This window comes from Apteryx rowi, unplaced genomic scaffold (assembly GCF_003343035.1).
Source record: "Apteryx rowi isolate R43461 unplaced genomic scaffold, aptRow1 scaffold_324, whole genome shotgun sequence".
Taxonomy (NCBI): Eukaryota; Metazoa; Chordata; class Aves; order Apterygiformes; family Apterygidae; genus Apteryx; species Apteryx rowi.
Genome location: NW_020449686.1, coordinates 436,770 through 459,503, shown reverse-complemented (window position 1 = coordinate 459,503; position 22,734 = coordinate 436,770). Strand labels below are relative to the sequence as shown.

At 37.1% G+C, this 22,734-nt stretch overlaps 1 protein-coding gene across 3 annotated transcripts in view; it reads right to left on the bottom strand.

Moving 5' to 3' along the window:
• APPBP2 (amyloid beta precursor protein binding protein 2) overlaps window positions 1–22,723 on the bottom strand; it is a 29,401-nt gene extending 6,678 nt beyond the window's left edge. For 2 of the 3 annotated variants that reach the window (XR_003254435.1, XM_026071368.1), the window contains exons 1-12: window positions 22,564–22,723; window positions 12,367–12,455; window positions 11,286–11,437; window positions 10,458–10,581; window positions 3,609–3,777; window positions 2,721–2,810; window positions 2,181–2,248; window positions 1,997–2,102; window positions 1,526–1,650; window positions 1,237–1,322; window positions 611–801; window positions 225–390 (exon numbers count right to left, since the gene is read on the bottom strand). Coding sequence is in view for 2 of the 3 variants with exons in the window: in XM_026071368.1 (XP_025927153.1) it covers window positions 225–390; window positions 611–801; window positions 1,237–1,322; window positions 1,526–1,650; window positions 1,997–2,102; window positions 2,181–2,248; window positions 2,721–2,810; window positions 3,609–3,777; window positions 10,458–10,581; window positions 11,286–11,437; window positions 12,367–12,455; window positions 22,564–22,704 (1,507 nt within the window). In the remaining variant the exon portion in view is untranslated. Of the gene's footprint in view, window positions 1–224; window positions 391–610; window positions 802–1,236; window positions 1,323–1,525; window positions 1,651–1,996; window positions 2,103–2,180; window positions 2,249–2,720; window positions 2,811–3,608; window positions 3,778–10,457; window positions 10,582–11,285; window positions 11,438–12,366; window positions 12,456–19,117; window positions 19,218–22,563 lie in introns of those variants that run through there. The other variant, XM_026071369.1, reaches the window with a different exon arrangement.
• Between the last annotated feature and the right edge of the window lie 11 nt (window positions 22,724–22,734).

Here is a 22,734-nt window from a genome sequence, read left to right as displayed (position 1 = left end):
CTCAATGTTTTCAAGAATCAGAGTGAGTGAGTTCTGACAGAGCACTAAAAATAACACAGTTCCAGAATTCAAAGCCTAGCAGAACATTCAAGAAAAATAATTATGTTTAGATTGAACCCACACGCAAATAAATATGTTGCATTTCATTAAGTCCTTTATTAAAAGGCTTTAGTTTCCCGTAATGTCAGAACGGCAATATAGCATACGTTTTAAGTACCACCTACCAATTGCTATGGATCTCAAATAAAGCTTTTCAGCATTTTCATATTGATTCATATCATAGTTATATAGAGAAGCTAGATGTCCCACTGACAGGGCAACTTCATAATCTTCTTGACCCAGAAGCTGCTCCTTAATCTGAATTGCTTTGATGTGCATTTCCTCTGCTTCCTATTAGAATCAAATTCATATGGGTCAGTCATAGACACCACTCATCATGCCATAAAAAGAAAAAAGTTAGAAAACTAAGATTTAATGAAAAGTAACTATGTAGCAGCTAAGTAGTCCATAGTATTTTATAAAAGGCATAAAACCATAATATAGTAGTAAGAAAGCAAAAACAAATCAAGTTCTCCAAATTCTTATTTACATTAACAGCATATAATCCTACCTTAAATTTTCTCATGGACTGATACAGTCTTCCAAGGTTGCCATAGTGTTTTGCTGTTTGTACATTAAATTCCCCAAATGCCTTTTTAGCTAACTGGAGTGAGGACAGATGCAAGTCATGAGCTTCTTGAAGTAATCTCTGCTCAGTTTCCTTGTTGTGACAGTCTATTGCAATCTCCTCCAGGATAAGTGCTGAGGTACAGGAGAGAAAAAACAACATTACTGTGTTCTAAACAGAGAGATGTTAACTGTAGGCAGCAGAAAGCCATCTACCCAAGACATCTTGGGAGATATCTAATCAGGCTTTTTGTTTATTTCAAACTGTTTTCAGACAGGTATGACTGACCAGATATCTAGTTCCTAACATTTTCACATTCAATATTCTTACCTCTTTTTTCAAAAAGTTTTCCAGCTAAGTTTAAAGTTTAAAATTTTCTTTATATTTTACAAGTGGTGTTGACAGAAAACTTTAAGGGCTACAGTGTATTCTAGAGCAAGCTCTGTTTGGCAGAGGGGAAAAAAACGAAGTTACATTACCTCTGCTAGGGAACACGACAGCATATCTGAATGACTGATTTCCACTGATAAAATATTAAAATGTCTCAGTAATGCAATAAAGGATACTACCTTTAACTCTCTTGGAAGATGCCAAGAGAAGATGGTCTTCTGGGAGAATGTGAGTTATAATGCCAATAGCACGTTCAGCATGAAATCTGAAAGAGTTTAAGTGTATGCATGTTGATTTAAGTTAGCAGCTGACCAGTAAATATATTAGAAACAGAAGCAGTAAGCCAGCAGAGATGTACAACAAACAGATGCATTTAAATTCTAATTGGAAAATCGACATCATTTAAGAACATTTTTTCCTATTTACAGAACTAAATTGGCTGCCAATACCTCAAACAATTGTACTCACAGTGCATTGTCAAATTTTCCAGAGCTGTACTGGTGAACATAAGAAGAGTAAGCCAAGTCTTCATGAGCTGTGGCTACATGTATGTTTTTACCTCCAAATACTGACTGCCGGATATCAAGAGCTGTCTGAAAGTGTTACAAGCAAACAATTTTATCAATACAGAAAACAAAACCAAAAAACCCCACCAAAACCCTTCTGAATCCCTCTCAGTATTATAAATGTATACAAACAAATCCCACCCTACTGGCTAGTTCATATCTACGGAATATTTACAGGCCATAAATGCATAAAAGCCACTTTAGAATCAGGGAAAAAGAAAACCAAACCCCAAACATTTTTTTTTAAACCACAAGCTCTGCAGTAATTAAAAATCAACTGTTAATTATATGAGTTAGCTGTGAGTTCAATAGAAACATTTGAGAGATTAACAATATCAGAAATCAAGGACAGACATTTAGCCTTGCTGCATACCTGGTAGATCGCAACAGATTGGCATATATTGTCTACGTTGAGCAAGTAAAATCCATAGTCTAGTAGCGTATCAGAATATTTCGGATGCTTGGCTCCAAAGTGTTCCCTGTAGAAACGTACTTACATTACAAATTGAGGCAAGTTACGCTTAACTTTAAGAGGTATTTTTGGGGGTGCTACTTACCGGGCAAGGTATACTGCATGTTTTATCAGCTGTTCAGCCTTTTTAAATTCACGTTTTACAACACAAGCCTAAACAAGGAAATAAAGTATATGAAAAGGTGTATATTCAAAACATGTCTCCACCAGATATTGGCCCAATTGCTAACTAGTACTCTTCATTTCAAAACATTGTAATGGTTACTAAAGGACTTTTCAGTTATTCAAGAAAAAGTTCACAGGTGACTTATATTTTATTCTGACAAAAATGACATTAACTAAAGGGGTAGTACTTTACCTAGTCTAGCTCAAACAGGGGAACAGACAACCTCCTTACGGGATGTTAACTTTGTCATGATGTTCCTTTGAGCAGCTGTAACCACTTCTGGGGAGAAGGAAAAAACCCCACTGGCACAAGACGGAGGTGGATCAAACAGACAAATAAGAAACCATAAGGCTCACGAAATAATCCTGGTTTTCTAAGTATTTTGGAGGCACTACCTACCCTCACCCATTCTTGATAGTAATTTTGTTGCAAAAGAAATACAGAAGATTTTAAATTCACCTTTGAAGCTTGTCGTAAAACATCCACTACTACTTTTACAGGCAGGCCAACTGTGATCTCCTTCATAGCTTCTATACACCATTTATAAGCCTGTTGAACAAAGTTACCAACATAATTAAGTCTGAACTTCACTGTGTTGGAACATTAACAAAAAATATTATTCAGCTCTGAGAATATACTCTTGGTATTTACATTACAAAATTAAAAAATGCCATAAAATTGCTTATGTTTAACTAAACTTGTTCAGCTAAGTCTTAAAAGGGACTTAAAATCCCTTTTCTCCAAACTTAGTGTACTTGTAAATAACTGTTTTATACTAGCATAAATTCTATATTATTACAATGCATGTATTACCATCTTTCACAGAAAAAAAAGTTTTATAATCTTTAAGTAACCCTCACAATTCCTATTGTGGAACACAGCTTCCTGGACAGTATATTTAGGAACTAAAAGAAAACTACAGTTTATACAGCAGTTACACCAGAGTCCCAGTTTATACAAAATAGCTACAAAGAAATGCTATTCCTGTTCTGCTTTTCATTTTTATCTATTAAAAAATAGATAAAATATCTATCTTTTGTAATATTTCATATATGGATAATCAAAATACTCTATCAATCTATATTTCATCATTTCAATCTATATTGAACAACATTTAGAAATGGTGAAAAGTACTGTTAAGAGTTTGTAGGTTATAACTCAGAACAGCAAATAGAAACAAGTCAGTAAATCGAGTATTCCTCTGGTAGCTTTACATAGGTACCAATAAAAAAAATCAGGAATATTATCTAGAAAGATACAGTGAATAATGAGCCAGTCATGAAACTTCCTAGCAGATTTCATCACCAGTTTCCTGAAGAAAAACAAAAACACACTAATCCTACTCACCTCATCATAGTGACTCTTGGCAAAAAGCAGCGCACACAGCTCCCCATAGAGTGCTGCTTTGTTTGCTTGCTGACCATGTTTTGCAAGTTTGTCCATGTAAGACTGAGCTAGTTTGAATGTTTCTTCTCCCAAGTGATATTTACAGTTACCATTTCGAACATGCAGCAACCTTAGGAACACATAAAGAGATCGTCTAAATGGTTTCTGTATAAACTGTTTCAATATACAGTAGTACCATTGATCTATACTTTGATATTATACTCACAACAGAACTGGGCTGTCATCCCAACAAAACTGCGCTCCCTGAATCCCATAACACAAAAAGCTACTTAGAGAGTATTATTTCAGTACTCCATGCTTTGCATCTTGCAGGGCAAGATTCTTTTTTATTTTTATTTTTTTAACTGCTGCAGATGTCGAATGATTTTACATATTGATGTAGTTTTACATATCCAATGCTTGAACCACGTTAGTACGGTGGCCTTATGTTACATTTTTCATAAAATCCATTCTTCTCAACACTGATAGAATCCCATTTTGAAAACCAGTGATACATTGCATTAAATCCCTTCTTTTGCCTCCTTTCCAAAATCTGGTAAACTGAAATGGACACGGAATGAGTACAGACATAGCTAATTTTCACACATCTCTACACTTTTTCCTCAATCCTTAAGCAGTACAATTTTTCACAAGTTATTTTGTAAGCGATTCAACCACATCCATTCTACATGAAAAAATGTCATTTGCAAATAAGGAATGCCATCTTCTGGTCTGTCAGGAAAGATGGGACAACATTGTTGTTTGGCATTAATAATAAAGTGGGGCTAAACACAGTTGTGTTTTAAAACATATTCAGTATTATGCAATAGTGATTGTAGTCTGAGATAATGAAACAAGCATCTTTAAGAGAGAAAGGACAGCTTATCTTCAGCTATCATGACAGTTGCTTGGATCATCGTCTTTTGAATGGTGGAAGCAATGTGATACCCACCTAAATCTTTCTAGGTGGGCAAAGCTATTGGAGAAATTCTGGATTAAATAGGGAGCAACAGTACTTACTTGTAGCTACAAGACCCAACTAATTTCAGCGCTGTCCACAAGGCTTTGACCCTTAGATACCCAGTACTGACTTCGCCCCAGCAGAAAAGACTTTGCTGGCCCAGTTTACAATAACTAAACAAAAACCTCGTCTTTCTCTCCCTCCTCTTGCTGCATCTCCTATTCTAACCCTGCTGCTTTCAATCTGAAGGATTAACAGAAGCTTCAGGAAGCAGAACAGCCAAATGCAGACAAAACACACCAGTGCTGAAACATACTCTTTCTCTAGGCAAGTAACAATTCTGGCTTCTGGCATCTATTTAAAACAGAAGTAAAGACTTTTTTTGTAAATGTAAGCTGATGCTTATTCACTTTAAGAGACACGCATTAGAAATGTGTGTAATATTCCAAACCTAAAGGGCAAAACTGTTTTCTTACCCATTGCAGGCTAAAGAAAAGAGACAGCTATACTTTCTCAACTGCAAATCCCTGCCATTTAGACACATGAAATTTAGATAAATGCACCTCTCTTGTCCCTCCTGAAAATTTGTTATTAGACAATGAGTAATATAGACCATGAGGAAACATGAGGAAAACCTTTGCAAATCAGGAGGACAACATAGCACAGGAAGAGAAATGTACGAAGTGAGGCAGAAGTAATGATGGGTTGAAAACAAGAGCTAAACCTTTGAAAATGTAATCTAATGTATAGCAGCACCACTTTATACCTTTTGTGATACTTTATGAAAGATCTTCCAAAAAACTGGGAAGGGTGAACAAAAGGAACAATGAGGTTTTTTGATCGAATGATTCTCTTCTCTAAACCAAAGTTCCTATTATCATTTGAGCAAAGATTTAAAAGTTACTGTAGCTATGTCTCCTGCAACAGCAAGGTAAGATGGCTAAATTTGCTGTAAATACAGCCTCTAATGTAGCTTCTTCCTACACTTTCCTATTGTGAAACCTCAAATACTACAAGAGAGGAAATCAAGCTCACACTTTCACAAGAGTGGAGCGGCAGCCAAGCACATAGCAGATGTAAACTAGCCCTACAAAGAGAACACCAAACAAGACGACCTTCAAAAATACCCAGAAACAAGCCATACAAACAAACACACCAGCTTTCCAACAACCAGATACTCGGCAACAAAGCTCAAGAACAGAAAGAAAAATGATGAGCATGTTTTTCCTTGGAAAAGGTCTGAGAACTAAATGTGATGCAGAAATGCTAAAGATTGAGTTCTTGGTCATAGGCAGAAAACCATCTAACATTCAAGTAATAAGAGACAGGAATTTTAAAGAAACTACAGAGACCAAGTAACCAGTTACAGCTTCCCAAGAGAGGGAAACAGTATTCTGACTACAGCATTCAGTTGGGAGCTGCTATGCAACATGAAAAATACTCAGCCCAAGTCACACGGAATGATACAGACTAGTAGGAATAGTACTGCAATTTAGATAAGCACTTGGGAAAGATAATATCCAACATCTGCTTCAGATGTTTGTTTAAAAACAAAGCTAAACCTAACACAGTCCTCTATACAAGCTGAATTTTGTTATTTGATCCAGGGTTTTTTTTGAGCAAATACATTATTAACCCAAAGAAATTTTAGAAGATAAAGTCAAGAGCTAAAATAAAGGTCTTAGGACATTTACGCTAATAACTACGAATTTTCTTTGATGTCTGCAATACTAGCCTTTCAGGGGTAGCCTTTTTTTTTTTTTTTTTTTTGCAAAATAAAATTATTCTTTAAGAGCATACAAACATACCAGCCACACACTTGCACATCATCTCAGGAAGCCTAAAAACACCAAACCCCTCTCCTGAAAAACAGGATAGTTATACAAATCAAAAGAATTAGCAAAATGCAAAACAATGAAGTGGAAGAACCAGATCTTGTATTTGTGCTTTGTTGTTTAACATATAATAATGAAAACAAGCAAACCAAAAGGAGCATATACACAAGCAAGAAATAGTATACAAGCTTGTAGAAAAGAAATCTCAAATTTTCACATTTTCTTGAGTGTCTCCATAATTTACTACCACTAGTGCAGCAAAGAAAATCCAACTTATGCCTAAATAACATGAAACTGTATTTCTTCACATTTTTAAACTGCATTCTATTAATAACGCCTGTGAAAACACTAAATTTTCAGTTTCAGTCAGAATCTGCATGCTATGTTCAGGTCACTTCTGTTGTTGTTGTTGTTGATTGTTTTTAATTAAAAAGAACAGTTTTAAGTCTCAAACTTCATTAGACTTGTCAGTCTGTTAAATGATGACTGCAACTAATACCTGTTTCTAAACAAAAACTTCCTTTCCTCCTTACCACCAGTCTTAAGGACACTAATATTCATCTTGTATTAACAAGATGGCCTTACTCTGGCCATAAGACAAACACCTAGAAAGCTAGGGAGCAGATTTCAGTGCACAAGAGTGATGCTTAGGATGCAGCATATACTGAAAGACACGATTTAATATGATGCTAAAGGCAGAAAGACAGCAAGACATGTACACTCACACTACAAATAGAAATTTGACCCTCAAAGTGCAATTGCCTTGCCACATTTCTTATTATTACTTTTTTCCTTTTGTTACCTGTACTAATAATCTTTTAGTTTCTGTGTTCTGGGGCTTTTTATTGTTTATTCCTTACAGCTTGACTGCATTTTTATGTATTTATTTGCCTATTAACACTTCTGTATATTTGAAAAAAAAGTTTCCTCAAGACATAAATAAAGAACCTGAAGAATCCTTGCATGCTTATCAACAATTCATCTTTGTGTAGCCCGTGTTTTACAAACTGTTTATCCTATAACATTCTTTTCAAAAGTTAAGTATTAATAGTTCTGTGGATGCCTGTGAAAGAAACTCACCCTTAAAAAGCAACAACAACTACAAAAAAGAAGAAACCAGAGATTAGACTCTCTAGTTGTTAAGAACAGTGATTTTTAGACTGCCATATTTTCAAAAGCTGGACTTAAATTTTGTTCTCTTAAAATTCCATCTAACTTATTTCTCCAATGCAAACACAGTGGTAAGAACAGGGTATTCTACCGTAGAGATTAGATGGTCAAAACAAAAAGTTTATCTTACTGCCTTGTGATTTTGAAGCTGAGAATAATTACTGCTCTCCCCACAAAAGGCCTTTAGAATTTACATACTTAGCACTTGTGAAAGCATTTCTGCATTCTTCTCATTTGATACATTTCCAACTGAACTATGCTGTTATTTGATTGTTTGTGAGATGCCCGAACATAAAGCAGTGTCTCCTCATTCACACTACGGCCCAGAGGGACTTAATGTTACGTGCAGGCCATCAGCTTTCATTACAAGAACGATGGGTGTCTCTACACAAACAGAATTAACATCTACAGTTCAGAAAAGTTCATTCTAACTTTTTTTCTTCCTAGCATGAAATGGAAGTATTCTTTCCACAATTGTATGGATGGAATGTATGTAACATTCTTGCCCAACAGAAAAATTTACCTAGGGCTAAAGCAATTTCTTCTTCCTATATTTGGAGAAGGAGAGGGAGTTTATTTTTTAAGGTAATTTCTTCTTGCCAGACAGCCTAATACAACAAGGAAGTTTTCTTTAGACCAATTAGAAGGCAGAGGACATTGTCTAGCTAAATAAAGATGATGTTATTTGCCTCCATAATCCACTGATAGATCTGGATCATCCTCTTGTACAGGGAGGAATGTGATAGTGATTCCTAAATCCAATCCCCCTAAAAGCTGAAGAAGCAGCAACTTTATTCACAAGAAGAGGTAGGAGATAAACCAAGTGTGCCAGGGACCATAACAGCCCGAGAACTAAACTGGGAGGAAATGAAGCACGAGAACATAACATGACAGAAATAAGCTGGGAAAAAATTCCTATATTAGTTACATTCCTGTGTGTCAAGGGGTGGCTGCCCAGTACTGGCCAAACACAAACAGTGGTACTACAGCCATCATTCCCCGCTCCTAGAAAGATATATACATGGGTCCAGCCTCCTCCTGGCATCTTATTTATGGAAGGAAAGCCAGTGGTGGCAGGCAGGGCAGAGCAGCAGCTGTTGCCATGGCCCTCTGGTTGGCACATAAAGAAAGTGGCTATTGGCAAAGCCCAGTTGCTCTTCATATTTGTCCAACCATAAAAAGATGCGTTTTGGAGCAGTTTTCCAAAATAAGTTTTGCTCTATATTCAGATAAATACTTTATGTACTCTGTCATTCATTAGAGCAGATTAAAAAAAAAAAAATCCTATTTTAACTATGCCTAATAACACTGGGGTGCTCAAGTTCACACTTGCAGCACACAGAGGTCAGGCCCTGTGTTACCAGCGCAGTCTGCCTGGGTACCTGCTGTAGACTGTATCAGCTCATCTAGATACACAACCATAACGTTAATAGCTTTGATAGTTCAGTAAGGAAGTCATGCACAAGCTGGATCTGACAAATCTCTCCTTATCTGGGAAAAACTTATTCCTTAGACCTTACACTAAGCATGTGTTTGTTTTTTTGTACTGTTTCCTTGTGTTCCATTGACGGAGCTTCCCAAACTTTCCAGCAGCTTTGCTGACCAAATACATCCACCTTCTAAAGATCAAATTTTCATAGAACAAAAACAAACCAAAAAGGCCTCAGCATTTTCAAAGAGCTTGATGAAATACTGCATCAGTTCAGCTTTACCTAGCTAATATGACAGGTGATTTTAAAAAGTGCTGTTTCATTGTTAGCTATTGATCATAAAAATACAGTTATTGTACTTACAGTTTTGAATACAACAGGGATACTACCACAAGGACAACTGGTTGCTACCAAAGCAAATATGGAATACAGCAGCAGAAGGTCATTTAAGCTATCATTAGGATCACATTGATCACACAAAACTCCAGACTTTAAACATGAAATGCTACAACACCGCTTAATAGATGAGGGAGCTAACTGTCATCTTAAACCTATTCTCACAGCACAATAAGCAACTAATGTTCTGTCTGAGCTTAACTAAGAGCCAATAATAAGGTCCATGTGTTACACAGAACGTGAAGGAGACAACTTCAGTTCACAGAAAAGTCTCAAGTTTGGACACCATTTTACTAGATGGAAAAGAACAGTTCACATCAAAATATGATTTGGTAACAGTTCTGTCAAACACAAAGACAATATTAGGAAAACTTTCCTCTCAAAAGGAGCAAGTGATAATCTTCCAGGGCTGTCCAAGAAGAATCTGAATCTGAACAGAAGGCTCTGTAAACAGAGCAGGTACAAAAACCAAACGCGTGTCCTAAAAGAAAAAGTTCTTTTCCAAGTTGTGAATGAAGGTGTCCGTAAGAATTGGACATCTGAATATTTACCTAAGTACACAGCACAGAGCAAGAGAACTCTCTGGATCTGGTATCAGGAAAAGTATGCTTTCCTTTTATTTCTGCATATTTGTATCATTTGCAAATGTATTCGGATTTAGTGAGTACTTTTTTATTAAATGTAATTTCAGCAAACATCAACACATGACATCCCTTCACATGCAAAAAGCCTAGAAAACAGGGATACTGGATCGCTCTCACTGTCTAGCACCTGCTGTCTACACAATATTGTAGAGAAGGCAAAATGGTGTTTTTCCACTGTGCTGCCAGTTTACAAGTAGAAAATCCAGGGATCTGTACAAAAGCAGCACTTCTGATCTTCAGCACTAGCCGGGAAAATTCTTTGGTGCACCAGAATACAGAGGAGAGTATCTGAAGCTCGATGATGCCAAGGCAGTTAGTAACATTTTTAATGGTTATTTCACAGCAAGATGTACGGGAAGTAAAGGTGAGCTCACCTTACGCAACATTCTACTGCGCGAAACCAATGAAGTATTTCATCATGAAGGGTGCACAACTGAAGGCAGGAAAGAAATACCTTCTCAGCATCACTATACCATCCTGCATCTGATAGGAACCCCCCTGGAAATTCAAGAACAAACAGAATTTTGAGCAGCAATACACTATTTTAAGAGAACAATGGTTTGCTCAAAGCTTGTGAAAAGAGCACTTATTTCACATTGCATTGTAAATAAAGACAAAAGAACAGGAATACATGAGTTCACTATTTCCCAAATACAGAAAGTCATTGCTAAACAACTTGGAGAGAAAAAAAAGAAAAAGTAAGAGCAAAGGAAGCACACTTCTGTTTTTACAAAGTAGTTGTACAAAATGTCATATAACTACATACTATGCATGGGAACTCTGTCAAGAGTTCCAGTCCTCCAGTCCTGAACTGGAAACGATGAAAAACGAGAGTGGAAGAATTCTCCTTCAACTGAGGATGACTTTTCAGTATTAGATAGTTTTCCTACAAGTTCTCTATCAAGAAATACTTACCAATATTAACATTACAAAGAGTCTTAACATTGTTTAAGCATCACATCTGCAAACAATTCTTAAATCTTATACATTTATAATAGCAAAGATAAGCCTGTAAGTTCTTATAAATTAAAATGCAATATATTTTTCTTAAGATACCAAGTAGTCTTCTAAAAATTATATTCTAAACACACACATGTTCTTCAAGAGGAATCAGTCATAAACACTGAAAAAATTAGTATTAGCTTAAATGAAGATTGCATGAGAGAAAGTATAATACTTAACAGCCCATCATCCCCAGTTACCTAAAACAAAACCAATCTGGATTGCTTTTTCTTTTACAGCAGAATCAGATTCTGCTATGTAGGAGCACCGTCTACTGAAAGAATAGGCCAGTACAGAAGCAACTTTTACTCCATGGTCCATCAAAGCCTGAAAACAGTGATGAAGCAGATGTCTGGAAAAAAAATAAAATAAGAGAATTTGATTATATATAACATTTTTAAAACATTCCGATCAGTTGACTCTTGAGTACCATAAATTCAAGCAAGTAGTGAATCAGAGAAAGAACTCCAAACCTCTCTCAAACCAAAAACAGATGAATACAAGCATAATTGTCAAACTCAAGGCTAATGGATTACAGTTGTTGGACCATCCAACAAATCAATGAGTGTACACATAGCTCTTCACAAAGACATCCTCCAGTGTAAGCAAAAAGTAAACAACCCACACATTATTAAAACTGGAAAACAACATTTTCAGCTAAAACTTAGGGGTAAAGTCTTAGGTTTACCCTTACCTCACAACTCCCAAAGAAACAGCAGATAAATGAGCAGTGAGCTACCCATTAACATCACGGATGTTAAAGCTTATTCTGATTAGAAAGAATGTGATCTAAAAAAGCCAGTTATGGGTATAGCAACACACAATGGAATATTTAAAGACAGGGAAAAAAAATCTTTAAACCGGGGAGATCCTACCAACTTATAACCATACAACTAGTACGAGCTAGAATATAAGGAAACAGACAGTGACAGACCTATAAGTTTTACTCAACTGTTCAATATTGGTTACCAAGGATAGGATTCCGGCTAGCATAGACCAAACGGCACTACCAAAGAAAGCACTTTGGGAACTAAGTACCATAGATACCTTGGTACATTTATCCATAAGTTTTGATTTTTTTAAATAATTTATTCATTCATTCATTTATTTTGGGGGGGGAGGGGGGACTAACTTGAAAGCTCTTCTGAAAATCTGAAGAGATATTCCTATGTTTATCATATAGGCTAGAAGACCAAGAAAATTAGAGACTTTTTCAAACTCATAACCCAGATCAAGGGCTAAGAGCTGAAATGAGAATCATCAATATATTAAAGTACTTACCTTTTATCTAAAGCTCGTAGCACCTTTGCAAAAACTTCTAGTTCACAAAATTCACTACCCAGCTGGCATAAGCGGCCCTGTTGGTAAAGCTGAAAGAAAAATATAAATATATTTAAAAACTTAAGACTGCAAGCTCTCCTAGAAGATTTAGCTTAATTCTAAAGATTACTTATGATGAAATCTAGACTTCAAAATATTGAACTACACCAAACTAAATATTAAAAAGTAATAGTTCCACTATCTCCACACAAGAGCACAACTTTAGCATTAAAAAACAGAACCCCCCCCCCACACTATGAGTTCCATTAATTAGTGGTTGCAAGTTGTTTATCCACCAATGTATTTTCAAGTATCTACTACATCTATCTGCATCATCAAAACACTACAATACCTAAGCTTAAAAAAAACCCCAAAAAAACAAAAACAACAACAAAAAAATCCACAACCAGCAAAAACCCCTGATGTTTGCAAATACTATAGTATATAGCTTCTTTGATACCAGATGCTTTGAACACATTTTTAAGATGGCACAGAACCTAACACACAACAGTGCAAATAAATTTTGGGAGACTTATAGGTGGAAATATGACCAAAGCTAGCCAGCATAAACTCAAACAACAACAGATTAAAAGCTGTGATCCTAGAAAGCTCCAGGAGGCCTCTAGAACAAAGGCTGTAACAAAACCCGAGTAAACAAACCAAAAGGCACACAAGTCCTGCAATTGGCAACTCACCAATACCGCAGTTACAGACAGACATTAGCTCTGACCCCATTAATACTTGAGCTTACAAGAGTAATTGCTGCTTGAGCAAATGGGAAGACTGAGGTGAATCTGTACATTTATTAAAAGCAATGGCTAGTTTTATGCCCAAAGTGATTTGTTTCTGCAGATAAGCAAATATATTACACCATTTGGTTTGTTCACAAAAACAAAACGTGGAGACAGTTCTTAATACAAAGCACAGTTAAGCTGCAGAACTTTCTGCCACGCGATAGTATAAATACTAAGAGTTTACACAGACACAAAAGTGACCATACAAATATATGGCAGAAAAATCCATTGTGGGATATCAAGTCCTGAGCTTGGAGCAGTATCTTGAAGTCTGCCAGAGTCACAGTGCTGGATTACATGGAACATGAGACCGTTTCAGTACAATCATTTTATTTTAGATGTTTATTTTAGGTGTTTAAAAGAGACAACCACTTGTCAATAGTGCTTTGCCAGATTGTATTTTGCTTTCTCAAAATATGAATGCTTTTATAAACTCCAATGGAACAGACACATCATTTCTAAAGGAAGACAGACACTGTGGATGCCATTTTTAACTTTTGTGAGGCAGTAGCTCCCTGGGGAACAACAGAGAAACCAGGATGTGATGCCTCTCACAGGTACTTGTCTCTAGGTGCTGCATTTTTCAATGCAGGCTGTTAATCAAAAAATCCTAACTTTTAATGCATATGTTCCTTAAGCCATTCAAATACAGTGATCAGGACCAGCATATCCGTATCAGCAGTAAGACATGCTGTGCTATCTGAGCAGGTTTTACAGCTAGGAGCGACTTTCAAATTAGGAGTGCAACTACCTTTTTTATGTAAGCAAAAATAAAGGCCAAGAGAAGAACGTGTTATTTAGAAATGCTTAAGAACAAAAGACACATTTAATGAAAACTTTAATAAAATATTCCTCTCTGTCTCAATAATTTCCTAAAATAATTTTATTGTTAAGAACTGCAACACGTGCCTTCCATCTGTTTCGCTTCCTTACTGCACACGCAGAAGGCAGACCAAGTTGGATTCAAAACAAAGCACGTGAGAACTTCCTTTCCATCCAGAAATTTAGTTTTGGTCAACTACTCTTATAAAAGCACATGACACTGATTTTACAGCAGAGCAAGTTTGTTATTTTAACAACAGAACCTACAAAAAAGCCTTCAAAAATACTTTGACCTAATAATGCCAACTGCCAGAAAAGAATGCTCTGCTTTTAGTCACCTACTTCACCAGAGAAAAGGAAGCCTTTTAAAACACAGTGTAAGTCTACGTACAAAGTTATTCTTCAGATAAAATGGTGCCTTGTCCCTGTACTTCAAAAAGATCAAAATTTCTTCTGAAGCTATATCCCCTCTGATAGCAAAAGAACATCCAGTCCACTGTCTTTTTTTTAAAAAAGAAAACTATTGTTATGCTAAGTGCTCTTATTTTCCTCAACATAGCTGTCTAAAGGTAACAATTTAAAAAGTCTCAAGACATTTTCTGGAGAAAAAATTAAATTTTGACTAGCATTCCAGGCCCAAGACATCTTTCTGATAACTGATGACATCATCTGTTAAAGAAACTAAGACATATACCTATTTTACCAGCAGTTAAAACAATCAAAAGTACTATCATACACCCAGTATTTAAGCTTTCAACCAAGTAATTAGTATTTTCCCTTATCATCTTGCAGAAATAACAATTAAAAATGCAGATATTACTCTGATACTAGTTTACCAAATACTACCTGTAAGAAGACCTTTTGAATTAATATTATTTACAAAGTTAGATAAACACATTTTATAAATATCCACTGTTACATGTGATTTTTAAATTCCTAATGAATCCTTATAAACGCACTAGTTAAAAGGAGGAAAAAAACAACAAAAACCCCACAGAAACAAAACAACACTCTCCGAAAACAATACATACACATACCTATTTTAATATAGAAATAATTAAAGATCCATGTAGAATTTGACTTAAGGCCTCAAGGACCTGGCCTGAGATCTGCACATTTCTCTCTCCATTTCAGAGGTAAACACTTGCACCATTCTAGCATGCCAAAAAGAGTCTTTTTCCCCCCCACTGGTATAACCAGAAATACAGAATCCTTTGGATATTTACCACACTATTCACCCCTTCCCTCCACATCCTGGCAAACATTTTTATGGAACTAACTCAGCCTGAAGTCTCTTGAAACTGCTGTAGCTGTTACAGCAAGACTTTTCAAACAAAATCTGACATGGAAATAGTGAGTAGACGTCAAACCATGAAGCAACTCCAGGAGATTCAGTAACATCCATTTGTTCATTGAGAAGCAGTTGCAAGTACTTAAGAAATGGTTCTTGTTAAAGCTCCAGAGAGACAAAATTCCTGACCACAAGCATTGCTACATAACATGAAAAACAAAGCAAAATAGTGATTCAAGAAAAACATCCCCTGACAAGAATAGCAGAGGTTTGGACTTCTGAAATAACATTCGCTTCTTAGGAAGAAACGAATACCTTTTAGACACAAACTTACACTATTTGAAGCTCAACAGAGATTTTTAAAACTATAGAAAACTGAGTAAGAGCCTATGATATTACTTCCAGCTTCATCAGATCAGACTGAAACATTAATTCTGGCACTAAGGGCATGAATCAAGGTACAAATTTAATATATTAGCTTATTATTACACATGTGCACAGTCAAACTGTTTCGTAGAGCTACAAGAAAATCACTATAAACCTCCTCCAGGGTCTAAGGCTTAACATTTAATTCATAACACATTCAAAAGCTGTGTATGGTGGTGTTCCCAATTAAACAAATTAATTACATTAACTTGTAACTTATCTATGATTATATATCGCACTCAGTTCTATTGAAGTTCTTGTCACATTTCTCTCTGGATAGATTAAGTTGAGCATGACCTACATCTTAGCAAGCCTCTGAAAATAAAGACAAAGATATGTTAAACTGCCAGCAAAAGCAAAGCAAAGAAAAAAACACAAGAGGGAAAGCTTTATGATATTTGTATCACGAGCATTCTGGGCTGTTTTATTGTGCACAAGCACAAGAGAGAAGACTTTTTTCTAAACCTAATGAGAAAAAATCATAATTAAAAAACCCTCACATGGAGATTAACTTTAAGCAGTTTTTAAAGGACCCTCTAGAAGACAAAGCATAGCATATGCAATTAAGAAAATATGCTCGTATTGCTCCCATTTGGAAGACAATTAAAAAAATAAATGGGGAGATCAGAGTATAAATTGGACATTCCAGGAAGAATTAAAGATATAAGGAATTCCAAGGGGCTCCCCAGCATACTTAGTAGTATCTTGGATCACTGCATGAGTGAAATACTGTGTCCAATTTTGGAAGGCCTGTATATTTCATCAACAAAAGCAGTATTTGGGAAAAAGTCTGGCTGTGACCACAATCTCCTTTCTCAACAGGGAAGGAAAAGAATTCTTAAGAGTTAACAGTGCACAGAATCAATCCCTTGATGAATGACACATTAAAGAGAGAGAGAGACACCCTATTAATGAGTGGCATCAAAATATTAAAACAAATAAAAACCTATGCCATCCCTCTCCCCTGCAGTTTAACAGGTTTAGAAAATAATTCAATTAGAAATCTAGATATATAAGCATTTTTCTTAAATCCATTTCAAAACCATCTACTAAGCTTCTGGACACGTGCTAGTTTCTGTTAGGTTCTATCAGGAATGGTTTAGGGCATAAAACAAGCCAATTCTGTAGCTAAACTTACTTGAAAATATATTTCCAGTAACAAGAAGAGCCTCAAGCAAAAAAAAAAAAAATACTTACTGAATAAGCTTAATTCCACAGAAAACTTTTGGAGCCTACTGCTTTACACACATAGCAGCATACTTCTCCACACCTCTCCACTCACTCCCCCTTCTCAACCTCATCAGCAACTGTAGGAATGTCTTTTTGTTCTGCACCTACACAGAATCCAGCACAAAGGATGCAAGAGCCTGAACCTCAGAAAAAAACCAACCAAACAAGAAAAAGTCAAACACACAACTGATCCCCTGTGCAGCCTGGAAACAAATAGGGAAACCTGATTTTCTCTACCTATTAGACATGTTAGGTGTCTCACCTATTTAGAGGTGTTCCAACACCTCTATTGATGGTATGACCTCATTATGAGAATTATGCTTCAAATTTTAGTGTCTTACATTCAACAAGGATACTGAAAAACTAGAGAAGCCAGAGCACGTCATGTTTAGAAACATGCCTCATAGTTATAGGTTCAAAAAAACTTGAACTACTTAATATATCAAAAAGAAAGGTAAGCATAGGCATAAGGCAAGAAGTTTCACACCAGCAGACAAAGAAGTAACAAGGTGAGATGGCTTGATTCTAACCAAATTTAGACAGAAATATGGCACACATTAATACAAAAGTAATAATCACTGAAAAAAAATCAAAGTGATGACTCTCCTCCATGGGAAGACATTAATTTAAAAGGGGGTCATATAAAGTTTTGATTTAATTCAAACAGGATTCAGGGAAGCCCTCCTGCATGCACTATTCCACAAGTCTAACCAGACAATCAGAACGGTTGTATGTGTGCACATGTGTGCAGAAATCATGATTGTTTCCCCCATATACAATTAGTTTCTGATGCCCACAAATACAGCAGCATGAATTTAATTAAGTTTTTTGCAAAGTTGTGCTGATCAGTCACAGCAAAAGTCCTACAAAATATGACCTACTAACTCTGGCTTTTTGCAGATACATATCTGCAAGATACACTGTAAGATACGCTGCTTGCTTATGACCTTATTCATTTTCCTCTGGCCAGAAAACCTCAAAACCGAAGAGCAGCTACAATTCATATCATAGGTAATTTACCCTTTCCTCCCTCGTCAAGTACCAAGGGGTCAGAAGCCTTGAGACAATACAGATTTATTCTAATCTTATGGAAAAGATGCTTTTAATCACTCTTGATTAGTAAAAGCAATCTCTACTGCAATGCAGAGAATGATCATCATACTGCTTGTTGTGAACAGTGTCAGCAAATTTCTGTTCATTCATTTTGCTTTGTTAATAGAATAACTAGATGTGATACAAGAGCTTTAGTTAGCCATGCTCATTCTTTTTTTGGATTAGCAGAATACAGTGAGGAGACACGATATTGCAGCTACACTCATTGTATAAATGTTGGAATCTAAACTCAGAATCTGATATTTGGATTCACATTAGGGCAGAAGCACACTGGAAGTTTTAATCTACCATTTTATCTAAAGAAAGCATGATTATATCATGAGTTTTGCTTTTGCCTAAAAGTTGTAAATATCCCCCCCCCCCCAAGTTAGCATAGTGCAATTACTAAAGGTTACAGGTCAGCACTGACCGATCAAAACAGGTTAATGTCATCTCCAGTTGTTCCTGTGCTTAGTGATCTCATCAGAAACCCTTCAAAGAACAGCAGACCCAAATGATTTTAAAGAAAAATCAATGTAAGAAAAGAAAAGAAAAAAAAAATCACAATCCAGAAAAGACATTCCAAGAGCAGAATAAACACTGGCTGAAACTCCATGTTATCCGGTATAAATCCAAGGATTCCACTCATTAGCCTCCTGCTATATAGCTAACAAAAACTTATGAAAGAGGACATTAAAAGTGATGAAGCAGCATCCTATCAAATGCAGTAGAGAAACCAAAGACATGAGATAATCGCACATAGTAGAATTTAAAGCTGAGGGGTGGGGGGTAGAGGGAGAAACTAAAGCTTCTATATAAGATACCCTAACTGGACAGTCATTGAATTATATAGTTCAATATCTTATTTCTGCCAACAGAAACCAGATTCTTTAGAGGAACTCCCTCCCTCAGAAGGCTACCCTCCCCTCCACAAACCACAGCATAAAGTCCTTTATTAGAGTCTCCTCATTTTATTGCTTTATGAGGACTTAAACTTTTTTCTAGTTGTCACATACTTTTAAAAAGAAAAAAATTGGCATTTGCAAATATCACCCACCTGCCAACCATGCCCTCCGTTTCCTGAGATCCAGTATATTTCTTTCTTTGGCTACAAAAAGATAGACTCTGTCTCTCTCTTCCTCAACAGACCCAGTGAGAAGAACTTAACTAGTTTTACTAGAAAACAATGCAAGCAGGATATACATAAATCTGGCAAAGACACAAAGGAAACAAACCAAAATACATTTGTGTATCTATATATATATATTTTTTTCCAGAAACAAGTGTTACTTGTAACAATATTAGTTATTAAGCTCTTCTAAAGACAGATGTGATTAATAGACATGTACATATTTCTTAGCACAAGCATAGAATTTGGAATTTCCAGGGTATCGGTACCAGTGCCATCTCTATTATTTTCCTAATGGTTGCCAGGAAAAGTCAAATGCCATTTGAACAAAATACATTTCTGGACAGGTTCATTGTTTTACCACAGTCATGATTACTTGATACTACCTCTTTCAGCTTTAATTATTGTTTAGGAATGCTATAGAAGGATAAATATTCTTGTCTGCTCTGTCACTTTGCAGCAGAACCCATTTCTTACCAAATCCACAATAAATAACACTCTGTGACTAGCAGTTCCTGGTTTGATTCCCCATTGAAGACTGGGGATGCACAGGTTTATAAAACACACCCTAAAAGTTAACAAATCTAGAATCTGTAGAATTAAAATTGATTGGATTCATTAAGAAATGGTAAATAAAGGCAATATATTACGACAATAGAGCCAAACACTGGAATAGAGGGCACCCTGAGGAAAAGAGCCAAGACATTCTGCTAGCACTTTCCTCCCTTTTAACCAAAGGGCTACTGTTACGAGAAACTGGCTCTTTCCACTGTTGGGATAGTACCTTATCCTACCTACGTCTTCTCAAACAGCGTGAATAGGCTGGTAAACTGTGTAATCTTAGACTGAAAAATGTCAAGTACTCATACTGATGAATATATTAAAAAAAAAGTTTTGTATAACCACAACCAATTAACATTCATACTGTATATCAAAATAAATCTGACCAATGCTGCCTTTCATTTTTTGCAATGTGTGTGCTAATTTCTCCAGTATCACAGACTGTGAATAACACCTGGATAGCAAAGCATAACTTGCAAGCTAGATGCAAGAGACTGGCAATATTTTTATTCTTTTTAATAATCACAGAAAGAAAATCTCCATTTTCTTCAAAATTCAAATGCAAGTATATTCCTATGAATCCATTACATACTCTTGAAATATGGCTGAGGAACAGTGGTAAGTACTATTCTGTAAGACACTAACAGCTAACTGACAACCTCTCAACACAGCAGCAACAGTGTTATTCAACTGTGTTAGTTGTATTGCTGTAGCTATCCAGATATAGAAATCAAGAACTAGTTACTGAGTGTTGTATAGGTGTGTATTAAAGATGCAAGCACTGTTCCAAAAGATTTGCAATCTGGGTACGATTCTTCAAGGTATTCACTGCAGGCAGACATCTCTGCCTATGGTACTCCATTCAGTAAGGCCTGCAGAGTTTCTTTCAGCATCCTGGCCAAGGCTGAGTTATATCACTACGTAAGCTAATTTGAATATGGCTATTAAAGAGGACAGGTTCCCCTACATAGAAAAAAAATATATACATATATAAAAAAACAAAAAATGAAGAAATGGAAGACTACCTTACCATTGACAGCAATAGCAAAACATTCACTACACAGCGTAACCTAGTTTTATTTATTCTGGTTGTGGGCATTTCATAGATGTACTTTTGTAAGAGGAAGATAGACGCACCTTACACATTTCAGATTCTCAAAGTTGATTTTTGTTATAGAACACAGAAATAATAGGAAAGCCAATACAAATTACTGTCATTAACAAAAGTTATAGCAGCTAATGATTAGTACAACAGAAACGTTATTTTTGAAGACAGGTACTTTGCATGTTCCTTACCATCACCCAAACAAAACAACATATCATTGCACACAAGCAGAAGAAACAGATTAGAAAAATCTCTTTAGAAGTCAGATATATTGGTGGTTCCTTTTTACCTTATGGAACAATTTGAAATGAATCTGATTCAATGCAACCACTGAAGGGTATTAATGAAAGGATAATAAGTCAATGATCTCTTAAGCTCATCTACAGATGAGTTTTTAAACACTTTGCAAATAATACATATTTTGGCATTTCTGTGATTAGGAGTTTTCTTTCTATGCTTTTAAAGAAGTCCTGGAGTACCATCCTTTCATCTGAATAAGCATCAAGACAGAAAGAGCCAGAGAAGTCTACTTGTCAATAGTCATATCTATTAACAGTTAAAATATATTCATGTGCATTGTTAGTGTCGCATCTTTAGCATTTATTTGAAAATTGCCATATTCCAACTGTGTTATCTGTGAGCATGCTCATGTGCAGTACAGAGGATTTTCCATGTTTCCCAACACATAAGGCAGACAACATCTAGCATACAGGAAATGTACTTGCCTGTTTCAACTTTGTAGATGCAATTTCCCTGACTCTAGTGAAGATCAACCTTCCCTGTAAATACTATTCCTGTATTACTGTAGGCATACATGATGGCCACTACCTCTGGTTCATAAAGATCCATCTGAACAATTACTTCATGTAGCACATCCTAAATTTTTAGGAATTTACTGACAGAGGAAAGGAAAGGCTATCCCCCATCTTAGTTTTTCCACATTGCTTCTCTCCCGATGAACGCTCATTTTCATCAGATGGATGAAGGGTCTATTCAGGGGACAATAGAAATTAATGGACCGTCGTAGTGTCCCTTTAACTCCGGATGTTTTAAAGAGGGCAGCAGAACGAAAAATAGCCTCTCCGTGAAAGAACGCCTTAAGCATAACAAGCTACATCATTTAAAGAGTCTCAACTCTTTTCACCTGGTCCCCAGCAGATCATTAAAGGAGGTGCAAGGGCACAGCAAACTCGGTGCCTTCTACCATGGACACCAGCTTTTCCACAGACACACACACACACAAAAAAAAGGAAAAAAAAGGAAAAAAAAAAGGAAAAAAAAGGAAAAACGTCCCCCCAGCACAAGCAGCTCGGTCGCAGCCTGTCCTGCCGCCTCCTCCCGCTCCCGAAGCGGGGAGGCGCCTGCCCCCCGCCCCGGCGCCTCGCCCGCCGCCCCCGCCGCCCCCCAGGACGGCGCCCTCCTCGCAGCCCCCGGCCGTTTCCCCCCAGCCACCGCAGGGCCTCGGCCCCGGCCTCCCCGCTCCGGAGCCTCCTCAGCCACAGCCGCGACGGCCCCCGCGCAGGCCCTCGTTCCCCCGGCCCGGGCCGCGGGGCCTCCTCGGCAGCGGCCGACGCGCAGGGCCCCGCGCCGCAGGGCAGCCGCGAGGAGCGGCCTGGGGCCGGCCGGGCTCCGAGCTCCCCTCCCGCTTCGCCTTCCCCCGCTGCCCAGGCCCGGTCCGGCCCGGCCCCGCGCCACCGCCTCCCCCTACCTTGTAGTACACGTCGAACTGGATATTCTCGGGCAGGGAGCGGATGTCGCGGCGCCGCGCCCGCCCGTAACTATCCACCACGGCCGAGATCGCCGTGTTATAGAGCGTCTCGGGCACCCACTCCAGCTCCACCGCCGCCATCTTGGGTGTGCGGAGCCGCCTTCCCCCTCT